The 18783-nt window shown below is 35.4% G+C and overlaps 1 protein-coding gene across 2 annotated transcripts in view; it reads left to right on the top strand.

The window, feature by feature from the left end:
* The window catches only part of LOC138711883 (facilitated trehalose transporter Tret1-like), a 75128-nt gene that overhangs the window by 34650 nt on the left and 21695 nt on the right, over positions 1 to 18783 (top strand). The window contains exons 1-2 of one of the 2 annotated variants that reach the window (XM_069843160.1): positions 7256 to 7305; positions 12171 to 12309. In XM_069843160.1, coding sequence (XP_069699261.1) covers positions 12255 to 12309 — 55 coding nt within the window. In that variant the 5' untranslated portion in view covers positions 7256 to 7305; positions 12171 to 12254. Of the gene's footprint in view, positions 1 to 7255; positions 7306 to 12170; positions 12310 to 18783 lie in introns of those variants that run through there. The other variant, XM_069843159.1, reaches the window with a different exon arrangement.

The raw sequence follows: 18783 nt of genomic DNA, 5'->3' as shown, positions 1-18783 counted from the left end.
AATGTGCTGGACATTCAGCCGCTGTCCTGGAAGTTCCCTCATCTTCGTTGATATGGCAGCTGACATGAATGTGTTCAGAGGTTTGAAGAACGACACATCTAGTGGTTGGAGACGGTGCGTGCAGTGCGACGGTAGAGATAACATTATCACACCGTACTGACGGCAGATCTCAATCGCTTTGAGCGATTGCGTATGGCTACTGTGACCATCTAAAATCAAGAGTACTTTCTCCTGAGGGCTGGGTTTGACAGTTCTAATGAAGTGCCTAATCCATTCACAGAATGTGTCAGAATCCATCCGTCCCTTATCCTGACAGCGGAAGATGGTGTTAGGAGGTGCTCCAAATGTGAGAAACTCCATCATTTTTTTCCTAGCATAAATCAGCATAGGAGGTACAAAGAAGCCACTCGCACTCATGGCATACACTCCTGTCACATTCTGACCTCGCTCACACGAAGAAATGGCTCCAACCTGATGTTTTCCCCTCTATGCCAGAATCTTCTCTTGGCGTTGAACGACAGTGTGGGATGTCTCGTCCATGTTGAATATTCTGGCAGCAGTTAATTTGTGTTGGTCGACAAGTTGTTCCAATGTGTCAAAGAACTTGCCGACTACAACCCTGTTGAATCCTGAAGCCCTGGCAAGTGATGTGGCCTCTGGCTGCCTAAGGCTAAGTTCGGGATGGCGCTTCATAAAGCCGGAAACCCATTCTTTGCCGGCAGACTTCGTTTCCTCGTTGAACCGAGTGGCCAGTTTATTCTTCTCTGCAATCTCGTATGCTAATTGCATAACACTTCTCCGTGTCAGTCTGAAATTAAAGAATAAGCAGATTAAGTATTAGGTCTATATTAAGTTTGATTGAATTAAGTTGTAGGCCTAATGTAGGCCCTAATATATATTTTGCTGTAATTTATTTACCCATAGAACATTTTTTCTAGCTGCAGAAGATGTGTCACAAGATCATTTTCCACCTCTTGTGGCAAGTCAAGTGGGTGACCGGGCTGTCTAATTTTAGCATCCTTCCTTTTGTTGTATCTTTTAAAGGTGGCACTAGGTATATTATACCTTCGTGCAGCCTCATTGACGCCAACCCCTTCCGATATTGCAACTAAAGCGAGTTGCAGATTTTCTTCTTTCCACTTCCCATACACTCCCTTCGCTTTTCTTGCCTGTCTTGTAGTCATCTGTAAAGTAATGGCGAAAGCAGAATTCGTTAAAAAGTTGTAATTGTAGACTCACCAAATGAAACGAAGTCTTATTACATAATTTAAGAAATAAAATATTATTAACATTGAAATAAACTAAAGTAATGTTTTATAATATTATTATTTATATAATATTATATAAATAATATTATAATTATATGTCCTTACAAAATTTTCATCCACTGACCTCTGATTTTTGGAAATTCACACTAGTGAAGACATAATGGACAATTTTATCTTCTAAATTTGTTATGTTGTAAGGGTTGGTACATCTTAGCATTGGCTCAAGTTACACGCTTTGTGATGGTTCAATTTACACGCATTGTAAAGGAAACACTTAAAAATTATTTACGTAAAAACTACTTTACAAACATTGATATAAATTTCACTCAACTTACCTCAAACACTGGTATTTCTTCGTATGTATAAGGCAGTCTTGTATTTCTAAACGTCTTCGCACAACACGCTGTCAAACTATTGTGAAAAGATTTGAAGAATTTGGGGACAGAATGTTCGACACCGTTATGACCGCGTCAAGCCAACCCTGCATAATGAGATTTATGGACAGTTGCCTACCATGTAGAAGGTTCAAAGCGCTGTATAAAGTACCTTGCAAACTATCCTGGAAATAGTAATTGCATCGGTGGATCAAGTTACACACTGGTCCAAGTTACACGGACTTCCCCTATATAAATTAAGACTGTAATGTTTTTATACAAAGTTCTCAAAATTTCTGAAGACTGTATTTCTTTTATTTCCACCACTTGGTACAAAATCCTGTCAGCAACCGAAAACCATGTTGCTTTAGGTTTGTTGATGTCACCTGAACCACCGTCAGTTTTCATGCTTTTTGTTACTTTTTTACCTCCGGAGTGTACGCATCTCGTATGAATTTCATTTTTGCTTTCACCTAGGCAATTCCGAATCCATCAATTTTCATTCCTTGCCATGTTTTCGCAAACCTCTATTCGGACATCTCTATTTTTTTTATAAAGATTATAGTTCAGATCCTACAAACACTGGTGTTTTTCATATACGTAAAGAAGCTTTGTGACTATCTCAGAATTCGGCTTACTCATTCTTAAAAATCAGATTTATAAAACTTGATGCAAAGACATCAGCGGACTACGTACTGTACAATATTGGCGTGCCGATGAGAAACTTCATGTTTACACGTGCAGCAGAAATGTCCGCTTGAGCATGCGTCGCCACTGGCTCATTGAAAAGGTAGAATGCCACTAACTTTTCGAAACATTGCATGCAGTGTCTAAACTTGCACGCTAGTAAAGGTTTACACGTGAAAGTTGAATTTACTTGCGCGCCAATAGCTATTGGCGCCAATGAATCCATACAAGTGTGAACCCATCATAAGGAACCAATGATATCCACCGTTCTTTTAAGAAGGCTTGCTCAGTTCTCGCCACATTTGGCCGGGCATTGTCATGATGATTGATGAAATATGTTATGTGGAGTTACCTGAAGGAGGGGCAGTTTCTCGGGCTCTAAAAACCTCCCTAATATAGCGGTTGCTGTTCAGATTGCCCTGAATACGTAGGAGGCGAGATCGCATATCGTATCCAATGGCGCACCAAACGATCACACTAGGCGTTTGTCCGCTATGACGCTCAATATTGCAGGCTCCCAGATTGCGTTCACCACGGTAGCGTCTAACATAGTAGGAGGAGTTGAAGCGGGACTCGTCCGAAAACACTACATTTTGTCACTCAGCACGCCAGTGCCGGCGTTCACTTGCCCATTGCTGTCTGAGGCGTTGGTGGTTTCTGGACAATGGACGTCGATTCATCGGCATGCGAGTCACTAGTCCAGCCCTCAAAAGATGGCGACGAACCGTTGACGCAAACAGGTACACACGTGTTGCAGTACACCAACATGAACTCAACACTGTGGATAAAGTTGTACGGTCCGTCACGGCAATGCGCACAAGAAGGTGGTCATCCCGTGCTGTTGTCACATTAAGTGGTCCAGTACCCGCTCGTCTCTGCGTACGATCCTCTTCTATTCACTGGTTCCACACATTCATCACTGTCATAGCAGCATGCCTTGCACGAGCCGAAATGTCGCGGTGTGACTAAACTGCTTCCTGAATACCAACCATTCTGCTGGTATTGCGCCTTTCCAGTCAACGAGGTATACCTGGACTAGCTTTCACGTTTCCACTTCGTTTGGAAGCTCTGCACTGACTGTGCAAGGCATAAAACTGACCTTGCTGGTGACACAAGAGATGTCACCGTTGGTCCTATGTGTACGCCATCTCTCTGGAAAGGTAATCAATTATTGGTGGTAGCCTACATTGTTCTACACATCTCCCGAATTTGGTGTCGTTCGGGCCATTCTTTCTGGGTGTTGCACTTTTCAGAAACAGTAGTGTGTGTGTGTGTGAGTGTGTGTGTGTGTGTGTGTGTGTGTATATATATATTACAGACTAAGACTTGTCTCAGGTTCATTGCATGTTGGTCCTAGAAGAGGAGGGAAGATGGTTTTACTTAATTTCCTGGAATCGAAGTTCCTTTGGAAAAGTCCATCCTAGCATAAAAGGAGTGATAGGTTGTTTAGATTAGACGAGAGCTTACTAATTAGTTTTAGCGTTAATGCACCGCTGATATGCGAAATGAAACTGACCAATCACCAATTACACTCTTTCATTGATAGAATTTGTGTCTTCAGTTTAGTACCGTAGCACTCAATGTCAGCACAAGTCATTTCCTTATAAATTCCAACTAAATATAATATTTACTGGAATTAAAATTTTCAATTGATCATTTTATATAACTTCCTAAAAGTCCTAAACTGGATTTTATAAGTTTCTAAATCTCTGTTTTTAACACCTATAAATCCATTCCTTATTTATGATATTATGTAATCGACCCGCAAGCTAATTCTCTAGTTGACAAATGTTTACAGTTTTCACCTTTATCTATGGAATTATTAATAATTAAAATTAGGCAGCGGAAAATATCTTGGAACATATCCATGAAGAAATAAGTGAAACCGTTTTAAATAGATACAGATATAATAATATTCTTAAGAGAAAAAGATGCGACACTTTACATGAAATACCTAGCAAATTAGTTCAAGACGAATTAACAAAAATTTGATATAGATAGGATTTCAAATCATTAAATTAATCATCCGTCGTGCACGAAGTTCCCTATTACTAAATTTGTCCTCCAATTCACCATAACTACACACCACGTTAGAATCCATAGAATCCATGTACATTGTAAGCGTTGACAAAGAGTTGTTTTTATTTAAACGTGACCTGGAATCCGACGTGATTAGTAGTTTTATTTTCAATCGCTTCAAAAGTAATTTTTCTTTGCCAAGCTCTGCTCAAGAGCTGCCCAAATTAATTTTATAAAGTTATCAGTTTTTTTACTATTCATATCACGTATAGAAATATGTACCGTTTATCTCTAGTGTATTTATTGCTATGTGCTATATATTCTTTAATCTGAAAGCAGGCTTTCAATCATATTATTACCGAATGTGGAAAACTCAGCTTCTAATTGTTCTCTCCTGACTTACACTGAATTCGAACCTAGCATCCACAGAGAGATTACCAATATCTTTCCTAGAACAAAAATATAAGACTTTCGCTTTCATCTTGGGAAATGCTGGTGGCCCAAAATAAAGTTCTTCGTTTTGACAAAGAATATAATTTCAATACTTCTGAAATAGGACACAGCTTATAGTTGCTCTTTGGTATGCTATTTTTTGACCAATCTAATATGGACGATGTGCTTACATATGACCTCATGACGTTGCAACATCAAGACGATAGAGTTTTTGAGTTTAATGATTAGTCTGATTACGTATTAGAAAATTATGTCACGAGTGACGCAAGGTTTCCTCCAAGATCTGGGCAGAGAGCATTGCTTCGATATGCCTAACAACAAATACCTACGAATCGTTTCATTCGCGTCTCAGTGGGTTATTTTATGTGAGTCATCCTAATATTTTTCATTTTATAGTTGTTCAAAACAACATTCAAAGTGAAATATATATGATGCTTAGGAGCCAATAGAAGCGAAGCAAAGGAAAATGAGTTTTTAAGAATGCAAATTATGGCACTGTAGCAAAATTCCATCACAAGTCTTCAGTTCGTAAAGACAGTGTCCATTTAGTTTCTACCAGTGTAAAGGACTTATCTGTCACATCTGATGAAAGGTTGAACGTTAATAGACGAACGCTGTAGCTTCACAAACACTTTAATCATACCTGTAATATATTTGCTTAGCCTACATTACAGTAGCTCTCTATAGTATTGGGAGCTATACTCATAGGCCGATGTGTTAATACATTGTCGCAGGCAATCCCAAGTCTGAAAAATGAGAGGCGAAATGTTGTTTGTACTAAGCTGTAACCTCGACAAGAACCAAATGTTTCTAGGCCGCACCTGAACGATTACCCTAAACTTTGTCGAGTCGCACGTGGACGACTACCTAAAACATCTCAGGCCTAACATTGACGATTACCTAAAACATCTCGGGCCGCAATTGAACGATTACCTAAAACTTTGAGACCGCACCTAACTTACCTACTTACTTATGACTTTTAAGGAACCCGCCCTCACATAAGCCCGCCATCGGTCTTTATCCTGTGCAAGATTAGTCTAGTCTCTATCATCATATCTCACCTTTCTCAAATCCATTAGAATATTATCCTCCCATCTACGTTTCGGCCTTGTCAAAGATCTTTTTCTCTCCGGCCTCCCAACTAAGATTCTATTATAATTTCTGGATTCCCCCATACGTGCTGCATGACCTGCAAATCTCAAACGTCTGAATTTAATGTTCCTAATTATGTCAGGTGAAGAATACAATGGGTGCAGTTCTGCGTTACGTAACTTTCTCCATTCTCCTGTAACTTCGTCTCTCTTAGTCCCAAATATTTTCGTAAGCACCTTATTTTCAAATATCCTTAATCTCTGTTCCTTTCTCAAAGTGAGAGTCCAATTTTCATAACCATACAGAACAACTGGTAATATAACTGTTTTATAAATTCTAACTTTCAAATTTTTTGACGGTAGATTTTCTATTTGGTTGTGTGTTAATCCATCTGGAGAAGTCCAAGTATAATTATGTATATACAGTACTTATGGGGAAATGTTGTCCTTTTGACAATTAAATTTTTTGATGTTGCAAAGTTGACCAACCTAACTTCATTGTTATTACTAGTTACGTGTAGACTCTCTTTTCCAACAGTTGGTTTAAAAATATCCTTCCGTCCTATTTTAGCATTAAAATCCCGAATAAATTTTTCATGTGGTAACTATATAACTTATCAAAACTGTGTTCCAATTCCTCATAGTAGCTATCCTTTATATGGTCCTCTTTGTCTTTTATAGGGGCTTGAACATTTATAAGTACGATATCGCACCTTTTACCCTTAACCATAAATACGATAACCTGTCAAAGATAAATTTGACCTTTTTTACTGCTGATTTTATTCTTTTATGGACAAAGAATCCTGTTCCTAATTGGTGATTATTGTTTCTTTCCCCATAATACAAGTAATCTCCTATTTGATATGTGCCATTGCCATAAATCTATAAAACAGATTAAGTTTAATTTTATGAATTGGTGCAACTCCCGCGAAAGTAAATAAATATACAAATCCTGCGAAAATGGCCAAAATTATTCAATGAACTCTCAAAATATTTAACTTACTTCTGAACATCTCGTGTTGTTGGTTATCCTCATAATAAGAAGAACGTAAAGGACAAAAGAGTGTAATATAATGCCGATGACGATGATGATGATGATGATGATAATGATGATGATGGTGATGGTGATGGTGATGATGATGATGATAATGATGATGATGATGATCACGATGAAGATGAAGACTAAGTTTTTATCTTACTTCGCAAGTTTACTCTAGTCGCTCTTTGACATATCTAGTTGTAGGGTAAGGTTGCTATCAATGGGCCGGTTCCTTCGATGGGCCGGCTTGATTTATTCATAGGTATTGACAATAGGCACACTCTGGTGGCTGTTTAGTGTACTTCGTGTTGCCAAAGTGTCGCCATATTAGCTGTGAGTTGCTCGACGCAGACACAAAGCAGCAGTGAAACAAGGTAAGATTTTCACGTTTTTCTTTTAATTTACTAATGTAATGAAGTTAGCATTTCTGTCAAATATTAATCTTTTATAAATTTCTACAGACAGTGTCTGAAAGTACGATGAATTGTCGTTATTTAGTTATATTTACATTATAAATTTAGTACTGTGCACGGAGACAGGGTCATGTTAAACGATGCAGTACCAGTTGCCTTCAATGAGCCAATCTGAGTTGCTTGAATGGGCTAGTGGCCCAGTGATGGAAACAGTACCCGCGCGCACTTTCGTAATTATTGTTTCGAATTAGTTAATAAAGAGCCGTGCTAGCTGAATTAATACGTGTATAATATAAACTAATGATTTGTTATAAATGCATATATTATAAATATGTATGTTTTCTTTCCTAAATGTCGTCAAAAATGAAATATGGTTATTGGCAGGAAGAAGATATGAGTCGTGCTTTAGCTGCAGCACGAATGGTGGTCAATGAGGTTGCCAGAACATATAGTGTGCCCAGGGTAACATTACAATTCATTTAGCGGGCAAGAATTGTTTTGCTGTTGTATATAAAAAGAAATTATAGATAGCATAGCTAATCTTCCAGCAGAAGTGGAAAATGAACTTGATGCCCACGTTCTCAAACTTGAGGAATCTATGTTGTTATTACACCAAGAGAACTGCGCTTGCTAGCTTTTGACATAGCAGAAAGAAACGAAATCCCTCATGGATTCAGTAAAGAAAATAGAATCGCCGGAAAGAAATGGTATTATGCATTTATGAGGAGACATCCCGAACTTAACTTGTGTCAACCAGAGTCGACCTCTTTTGCTCGAGCTAAGGGGTTTAATAAAGAAAACGTAAGCCACTTTTTTGACACCTTTCAGATAATTGTTGATGAAAACCAGTTCTAATCAACGCGATTATTCAATGTTGATGAGACTGGTTTATCAACTGTGTAAAAGAAACCTAGAAAGGTGAAAGAGCAGTAGCTTCGACAGCCAGTGGAGAAAGAACTTCCACTACTACTCCAGTTCGCTGCACAAGTGCTGCGTGTCACTATGTTCACCACTAATCATCTACAAACATTCGCGTTCTGCAGAAGGATTAGAAGATGGAGCTCCACCGGGATTTGCTTATAGGCCTAATCCTGAAAGTGGATACATTAACAAATATATATTTGTGAGAGTGTTAAGTCATTTCATCAACACTGTTCGTCCTTCAAAGGAAAGAGAAGTCTTGCTTCTTCTCGAAGGACATTCAACTCACTGGAAATCTCGATGCTCTAGATATTGCTCGAGAGAATGGAGTCGTCACACTTCCAGGACACATTACTCATAGTTTGCAGCCACTGGACGTGTCCTTTTATAAGCATTTGAGCATGCAAACCTGAAGTTACCCAATTTCATATTCCACGACTGTTTGATAAAGCGTATGGTCTGGCGGCAACAATACGGACTAAAGTGAATGAATTTGCAAAAACCGGAGTTTGGCCAGTCAACAGGGATGTCTTCCATGATTGTCATTTTGTGGCAGCGATGCAGTTTGAAACAGATGATGTTGCCTTTATGCAAGCTTCTACAATTGAGTCTGTCAATGAGGAAATTCCAGAACCAAATAGGCCTAATACCGTGATTCTAGAAAAAGGAGCAATAACATCTGGAAGTCAAGATAGTTTAGAATCTCTTCCAGCTGATGCAGCAACATTGGCACCAAAATTGCAAGTTTCCATCGGTGAAATCTCTCTTATATCAAACAATATTTCTCTCGGAAGAAGTGCAAATAAAGCTCAGAAAATGATAGTGATCACGAGTAGTCCGTACAAGCACAAACTGGAAGAGGTAAAAAGCAAACAACTAAAAGGAGACGTTTTGAAAATTCTGCACCGGAGACGTCAGCTCAAACCAAACTCTCGTTTTCTTCAAATGGATCAACGAGATGTAATTCTAACGAGGAGTCATGGTATTGTGGCATCTGTCACAATGACATAAAAGAAGATATCATTCACTATCTGTCATGTAACGAGTAGGTTCATGAGAATTGTGCTGGTGTTAAAAAGGAACCAAAGTGTTCTATTGCGAAAACTGTGACTAAAGTGTGACAATATTTTATAAAAGTTTTGCTTTGTTTTGTCTCAGTTGCTATAAACAAAACTGAATTCATGGTTTTCATTGCACGTTCTCTTTTTTTAAGTTTTTTTTTTTTTCAGTTTTTATTTGGTCAGCCAAAGAGAGAAGAAGGATAGAGTTTAATTAACTTAACAATAAGTAATGGTACTTATAGTCTAATACTTCAATTGTATTGGTATGTTTTGTTTTCAGTGTATATAAATTGTTGTTTTGTTTGATTAGCCCTTAAACTTTCGTTATTTTGAAATGTTTTAGTTCTGTTTAATTACAGTATAGAACAAGTAGGGCCTAAAGTGTTTTCTTTTTATTTCTATAAGATCGTAAATCATTTGAGATAGAAATGCTGGAGGTCTTAGCCTGATTACAAACTAACAATGATTAAATCGTTTTCTTGTGTTAATGAAATATCTGAATATTTTAAATCTGCCCTAGTAGTCTTGCTTGGGTTCACAAACACGTTCTGTGGTTCCACATGCCAACTCACTACTCCTATTAATGCCGAAGATATTGTGTATAGGCATTTATTTAGATATGGGTTGTTATTTAACAATATTTTTCTGCAGTCCATTCATGGAAACTACCTGGCCCAATGAAGGAAACGAGTCTCCTTCATTGGGCCGATGATGCTTATTTTTATTTTCTAAATATTTCATTAACATCGAATACTTATAACTTCTATGTGTAGCGTAGTGAAATACCTAAGATAATATTTAAGTTTGCTTGAAAAAGGAAATAAATATAACGTTATCCGAGGATATTATATAAGATTTCTTTTAAGTGGCCCATTGATAGCAACCTTACCCTAATATTCGTCTTTGGCTCCGATATTTTTTAGTTAAAACCCGGATTAGGGAAGACGATTTTTAAGTCGCGTTAAAAGATTTTAGCATGGTTTCTTTCCGCAGGACTACAAAACCCGATTATTCCGTGTCTTATATTTACGGCACACATATATTGTCCTGTTCTCATCTAGAAAAATGCAGGGAAACCTAGTCGCAAGCTTCTTCTCCCTTAATAAAATTCCCTACTTTGTAGGCGCAGTTTTCTTCTTATCAACGCTTTTAATAAGATTGTAAATGTTGTTGCTGAGCAATGTATTGTTACACTACAAAGTTCTTTTATAAACAATTAAAAAAACAGTTTTAAACATGTAGTAGAAACAATAAGTCGTCTGCTGTAATTTATCCCGGTCTGGATCATAGAAGGGACCTCAGATAAGGTGACTAGACGTCCCGATTTGGCCGAGACTGTTTCGGTTTTCAGAGTTATGTCGTTTGTCCGCGCCAGTTTCGACGGGGACTCTTGAATGTTCCGGGTTTCCCAAGTAAAATGAAATGATCAATGATGTGAGACTATAAATGTAGTTTATAATTTTCACTCTCTTTCAGGGGAATACTAAAATTTTAATTTACAGTTTCTTTCCATTGTATTTTTCTGGCAATTAACACTAGTGAATAGTTATGATGAAGTTATGAGTATAGGCAGAGTGAAGACTTAGCTAAGATGTGTTAAAAAAACTCGTGTCATGACGTAGGTCCCATTTCGTGTTGTGTTCTTCAGACTCTTCGTAATATTGTATACTGTAAAATATAATCTGTGTGTAGTGAACCTTAGTAGCTTGCACAGTCACCGAGGTCTGTATTACTATGACTGTGTATGCATACGGGCATATTCTAACACTTTGTACATCAGTTTAATATTTCATTCTATATTATGTGATGTGTGTTATCACTCAGTCTTGTCTTTTAGCTTTTTCATTCATTTATTTATTTATAGTGTTCTGCCTAAGGACAAGTCTTTCACTGAAAATCCAGCATTCTCCAATTTTTCCTATTTTCTACCTTCCTCTTTGACTCCGCATATGATCCATATAATATCTTAATGTCGTCTATCATCTCATATCTTCTTCTGCCCCGAACTCTTCTCCCGTTCACCATTCCTTCTAGTGCATCTTTCAGTAGGCAGTTTCTTTCCAGCAAGTGAACCAACCAATTTATTTTCCTCTTCCTAATTTTTAACATAGATGCCTACTAATTTTATTATATGCTTTCTTTGATTCATCTCTCTTCAGCTTCAATAATAGCTACGTATATTGCACCATTACTTATGAGCACTGTTGGATTGTACTATATAGAACACACGTTGTTGACAATTAGCAAGAAATGTTCAAGCTACACATTTATAAGAGGATGTAATAAAATCTCACGTAACAATACTTCTCGCATTTCATCAAGTAAACCCAATTACAAAAATGAGTCACTAGTAAAATTCCTAGTATGTTACATATTATATTACACTCTTGCATTTCATAATATATTATGACATTGTTGAATCTTTTTTAAAATCATGACATTATTCGCGTTTTCGTGGCTCATAAGTTAATGTCCCTGCAAGAAGCAATTACGGTCTCGTGTAAGATTATGTTTATACCTGATCGGCAAAATTATCGAGAGAGAGTTCCTTGCGGCAGTTACCCATTTGGTCCCATTTTTGACTCTGAGAAATATGGTCATCTTACCTTAGAAAAAATTCCATTGTAACTTTATCTCACCTGAATTCAGGAATTTTTAATAAAAAAATAATAATTTACGAAATGTGTATTATAAGTAAATGTGTGTTAGAATATTATCTTTATAACACTAAAGCTTTATGGCTATGATTTATAAAAATAAATATGAAAAAAAATATTCGGCCAACAGACGTGCTGTGTGCATCACATCTCGTTTGCAGTTCCTTATCTCTTGTGGCGTTTGCAGCAACTTGGTGTCTCTCTGGCCGCCAATATCGGAACCATAGGGTCCGGCCTCACTCTCGGCTACTCCGCTGTGGCTCTGCCGGCTATGCAGGCAGCGAACCATCAGCCTAGCGTCACTGAGGAGGAAGCATCCTGGATCGGTAAGATCTTACACTGTGCAGGTGTCAAACTTTCCTTTACCACTACTTCCTCATCAAGTAGACGTCAGTCAAGCAACAAATATAATAAAATTACCACACCACCCATATGACATAACGAATTTTTTGTAAGACAAGGATTCTAAGTGGCCTGGTACTTAATTACTAGAGTCCTGAGTTTGTTTACTTACCTATAGCATGGGCGACCAAATGTCATGATAGTAGCTCCGACTCAGTTGAGTAGCGTTGCAGTACATACTGTTTCTACCAAAAGTTTTAAGGACACCCCTTCAAAAGCGATGTTTCACTCTTCTCCTTATACTTATATGAAAATCCCCCTAAGTTCTGAAGTTTATATAGAGATCTAATGCCTATGAAAAAGAGAAGTTTTTTTTACTGTAAACCCAAACTCTCTTTTTTTCAAACTGCGGATTGTGTAACAATTATTCTGCTATGAAAACTTATTTAAAATTTACATTTTTTGTAGGAGAAGAATTAATTACTCCAAAGTAAATTTACTGATGTACACCAAAAAAATTTTGGGATAGAGTTAGAAAAATCTTAAAGATTTCACACAAAGTTCAATGCAGTTTTTCATGATTTACTGTTAATCATAATCAAGAAATGGAGAAAAGTTTTACTGGAAATTATGTAATGTGGAAATATAATCTACAAAACGAATACTAGTCCAACGGATTTTGCTACGAAATTACATACATACATACATACATACATACATACATACATACATACATACATACATACATACATACATACATACATACATACATACATACATACAGAATTTACTTCTATTGTGACAGGTCATGGCTTCACAAGATCGTACCTTCACAGATTCAAGATTATTCCAACTCCAAGTCCATGCAGACTAAAAGAAGAACAGACAGTCAACCATATAATATTAAGATGTGCCACACTGATAAAAGAAAGAAGAATCCTACGAGCTAGTAAAATACGCACAGGTCAAACTTGGCCTCCACCTTTTGATCAGTTCACAACAACATACCTCAAAAGCTTCAGAAAATTTATAAAATCGATAGAATTTGGCAAAATGTAACAGTAATTGAAATGAGAAATAATATTAACAATGATGGTAAACTAAAATAGAAGAAGTACAATTAGGCAACACTTGTATCTATAAGAATTTCAAGATCTCAATCAAAATTGTAAATATCTTGTTCTCATGTCACAAATTATGTAACTAATTATTGTAATATTTTATGTAAAGCATGTAGTATTACTCCAATGTAATGGAGCATGCTGATATACTAAAAAAAAAATACATACATACATACATACATACATACATACATACATACATACATACATACATACATACATACATACATACATACATACGTACATACATACATACATACATACATACATACATACATACATACGCACATACATACATACATACATACATACATACATACATACATACATACATACATACATACATACATACATACATACATACATACATACATACATACATACATACATACATACATACATACATACATACATACATAAGTGTTCCGCCCATTGCAATCTTTCATTGCAAAACTCAGCTTTCTCCAATCTTTTCTATTTTCTGCCTCCTCTTTGTCTCCTCATATGATCCACACGTCTTAATGTCGTCTACTGTATTATCTGATACCTTCTTCTACCCAGAACTCTTCTCCCGTTCACCATTCCTTCCAGTGCATCTTTTAGTAGGAAGTTTCTTCTCAGCCAGTGACCCAACCAATTCCTTTTTCTTTTTCTGATCAGTTTCAGCATCTTTCTTTCTTCACCCACTCTTTCTAACACAACTTCATTTCTTATTCTGTTTATCCACTTCACACACTCCATTCTTCTCCATATCCACATTTCAAGTGCTTCTAGTCGTTTCTCTTCACTTCGTCGTAATGTCCATGTTTCTGTACCATACAATGCCACACTCCACACAAAACACTTCACTAGTCTCTTCCTCAGTTCTTTTTCCGGAGGTCAGCAGAAGATGCACCTTTTTCTATTAATAGCCTCCTTTGCCATTGCTATCCTCCTTTTGACTTCCTGGCTGCAGCACATGTTAGTGCTTATAGTACACTTGGTCAAAATAAAACTGGCTAGCCTTTTGAAGGGTTAAAATTTTCTAAGTCCCTTCGGGTGAGCGCGCAGTTCTCTACCGTAAACCTCCGTGCTCCGCTTTAGTTAACTCCATAATACAAGACGCTGATTTGGACTACCTCCTCAGCATGCTTCGAATCTCCGTAGATAATTGTTTATTTTGTCCTTTCTGTTTTCTACAACTCGTTTTAGTGTAATATAGTCAAGTATTTTTTCTTAAGTTACTTCATGTTACTTACACATAATTACAAATTTGGTGAAAATTTATGGTTATAATTCCAGGAAATCAGGATATATCTTGCTATTAGATTTATGTTTTTTCTTCTTGTTTACAATAACTACGTTTAGGCCCTGATGATCAAGAATTTAGGTTAGTATTAAAATCATATTCCCTGTAGTACAACTTGAAAATTAATGATTGCCAGTTTATTTAACTGTCAACATATCTACTGAATGTTCCTTAGACAATAGAGTGTAAAGCAGCAGAGATTAATAGAATAATTAAAACCTCATTTTAATACCTTCATAGCATGCTTGGCTTGGGGCAGTGGTTAAGCTATTTAACTTTCATGCAGACAGTTCACGTTCGAATCTCCGTAGTGAAATGTTTGTTTTGTCCTCTATTTTATTTTCTTACAACTCGTTTTAGTGTAATATAGTAAAATAAATTTTCTTATGTTAATTCATGTTACTTACAGATAATTATAAAATTGGTGAAAGTTTGTGGTTATAATTTCAGGAAATCAGGCTCTATTTTGTCATCACAATTAAGGTTTTTCTTCTTGTTGACAATTAGGCCTACTACGTTTAGTCCTTAATGGTCACGGATTTCGATTAGTATAGTAATCATATTCCTTGTAGCACAACTTTTGATTGATTGATTGATTTATTGATTGATTGATTGATTGATTGATTGATTGGTTGATTAATTGATTGATTGATTCGTTCCATAATATTCTTACATTTGCTTTATATCATAGAATAAAGAACATGTCAAATTCATACATTTAACATTATAAAAATGTAAATATGAAATATGTACAGAATTAATACCTTAATAACAATAACACATTACACAATGCAATAAGTTTTACCATTTAATAGTATTAAAATATTTACACAATACTGTGAAATGTCACGAATTCATCTAGGGAATAGAAAGTGTGAGATATTAGTTTTTTTTTTTTTTGCCTTAAATAATGCAGGGTTTTGTGTTATGATTCTTAATGTCTTCAGGAAAACTATTGAAAATTTTTATCGCCATGTAACGTACTCCCCTTTGATAGCATGGTAAATTTGGTGATGCATATTAAAATCATTCTTTTTGCGGGTATTTATACTATGTATGGCTGAATTAGTTGGAAAATTTTCTTTATTGCATAAGAGGAAATTTATTAAAGAGTATATGTACCGATTTGTTGCCAAAATCTCTAATTTTTTTAAATAATCTGCACGATTCTCTATTCTTTGCTCCAACTATTATTCTGATTGCTCTTTTTTGTAATATGAATATATTTTTGCTATCTGCAGAATTCCCCCAAAATATTATTCCGTAGGAATGAAAATAGGCGAACTATATTTTCTTTAAAATACTGCTGTTTAGAAATTGTTGTAACGACCTAATTACGAAGCATGCTGAGCTAGGTTTTGGGGTTATTTCTTTCATATGGTTTTTCCAATTTAATGTATTATTAATATGCAAACAAAGAAAGTTGGTTGTTGATGTTTCTGCTAGGGGTATATCATTGACAGTTGTTTCTAATGTTTCAGAGATTAAATTTGAAGTGGTTTTAAATTGATTATGTCAGTTTCATTAATGTTTAATACCTACTAATTTATTGGTTGTAAACCAGTCATAAATTTTAAGGAGAATTGTTTCTGTTTTATATTTAAATGTGGCAAATTTGTTGTCTCTAATTATAATACTTGTGTCATTTGCAAATTGTATAGGATGACCTGTTTCTTTTATTATGAGGCCAGAGTTATTTGTAAAAATTAGAAAAAGAAGAGGCCCTAATATAGATCCTTGCGGGACCCCTGTATGAAAATTTCCCCATGTTGAAGTACATTTAAAGGAGTTGCTGAATGTGTTGATTTCAACTTTTTCTTTTCTGTTTACGAGATATGACTCAAACCACAGGTATGCTACGCCTTTAATACAATAGTATTCTAATCCTTGTAGTAGAATTTTATGATTAATACAATCGAAAGCTTCGGAGAGATCACAGAATATCCCTTCTACTTGTTAATTTTTATTAATTCCTTCCAGAATTTTATCAGTTAGATTAAATGTCACTTGCTCAGTTGATTTATTCTTTCTGAATCCAAATTGTTCTCGAATGAGAATGTTGTACCTATCAATATGATGATATACTGTCTTATATATAAATTTTCGAAAACCTTTCAGAAAACTGGTAGAAGGGATATTGACCTGTAGTTTTCGGGCGAGGTTGTATCCCCTTTATTTAATAAAGGAATAACAACTGAATATTTCAGTCGCTCTGGAAATACACCATTCAATTGTATATTTCAACCCGTCCTGATGCACTAAATTACAGCATTAGTAGTCTTAATAAAGATCTTGATTCCATCTCTTCCTGGTTTCAACAATTTGGACTTAACCTAAACGCATGTAAATAACAGGCTATTCTGTTCGCGAACCGTAGATTAATTCCTGATGTCAACGATTTGAATATTCCACCTGTAAAACTTAATAAAACTATCATCCCGTTTAGCTGTACCGCAAAAAACCTTGGAGTGCATTTCGAATGTAATCTCAATTGTGATACACATATTAAATATACATGTAAGAAGGCATTCTATATTCTCCATTCACTAAAAAGATTGTATCATTATCCATCTAAATTAAAATAGACGCTGGTACAGACACTCATTCTACCTTACTTCGATTATTGCGACGTTTTGTTCAGTGATCTCAGGATTGATTCCGCTCAGAAACTACAGCATGTTCACAAAGCGTGCGAACGCTTCATTTGTAATGTTCGATACTATGATCATGTGTCACCTTCTTTCGAGAAGTTATCATGGCTTGGTTAGATAAGAGGAGAAATCTGCACTCGCTTTCTCTCTTATATCGAATTATACACACTTCATCCCTCTCTTATTTATTCGCCCGTTTTCATACACTCTCTCGCTATTATAATATTATACTCGATCACAACGCGATAACACGCTAGAAATTCCAGTTCACACATCAACTCTGTATTCCTCATCTTTCATTGTTGCTACCTCTCGTCACTGGACATCTTTGCCGCTTGAAGTCAAGGGCTGCCGAACATTGAAATCATTCAAATCCAAGTCAGAAAATTATCTTGTGACGAGTTGCCAAACTAACTTACTATTATGACAAGTTTTATATTGCATGTTTCCACGTATTCACATTTTTTATGGTGACGTGATATTTAACTTACTTTATATTTTTGTTTTCATATTTCCCGATAATAGTATATCTATAATGGGATAACTTGAGCTATATATAATCATAATTTTCCTTGCTGTGTGTCCCTAAAATACTGTATTCATTGTATGCATTGTACTTCACAATTTTATTTCTACTACTACTACTACTACTACTACTACTACTACTACTACTACTACTACTACTACTACTATTACTACTACTACTACTACTAATACTACTACTACTACTAGTACTACTACTACTATTTATTATTATTATTATTATTATTATTATTATTATTATTATTATTATCAATAATTGTCTTATTTTTTATGTCTCATTTATTTCGACCTGCTGTTCACATTTTATTATGCTTTTCCATTCCGTCTATATGCTATATATTATGTCTGATAACTACTTACTTGTTGTTTACATTATTATATTATTATTATTATTATTATTATTATTATTATTATTATTATCTTATTCAATTTTGTGTGTAAAATTGTAGTGTACTTTGTAAATTTGTTGTGTTTTTTGTAATGCAGTTTTACTCCTGGTTGAGGTTAGAGAAGCCGTAATGCCTTAACTCTCCCGGGTTAAATAAATCATCATTATTGTTATTATTATTATTATTACTATTATTACCATTAAACATTGAAAAGTTACATAAATAAGATAGGGGCTTGGCTATTATATGTGAACTGACTTTTACTATTTTACTTGTAATTTCATCATTTCCCGAGAAATTTTTAGATTTTAATGACTTTAGATTTGTAATTATTTCTCGTGAGTTTATTGAAAAGATTTCAATATTTGAGAAAGTTACAGTAACAGATACTTTCAAACAATCCATAGCATTATTAGTATTATAATAATAATAATAATAATAATAATAATTATTATTATTATTATTA

Source organism: Periplaneta americana, chromosome 13, assembly GCF_040183065.1.
Source record: "Periplaneta americana isolate PAMFEO1 chromosome 13, P.americana_PAMFEO1_priV1, whole genome shotgun sequence".
Taxonomy (NCBI): Eukaryota; Metazoa; Arthropoda; class Insecta; order Blattodea; family Blattidae; genus Periplaneta; species Periplaneta americana.
Note: the sequence above shows the minus strand (reverse complement) of the source record. Positions and strands in the feature narration are given on the sequence as shown.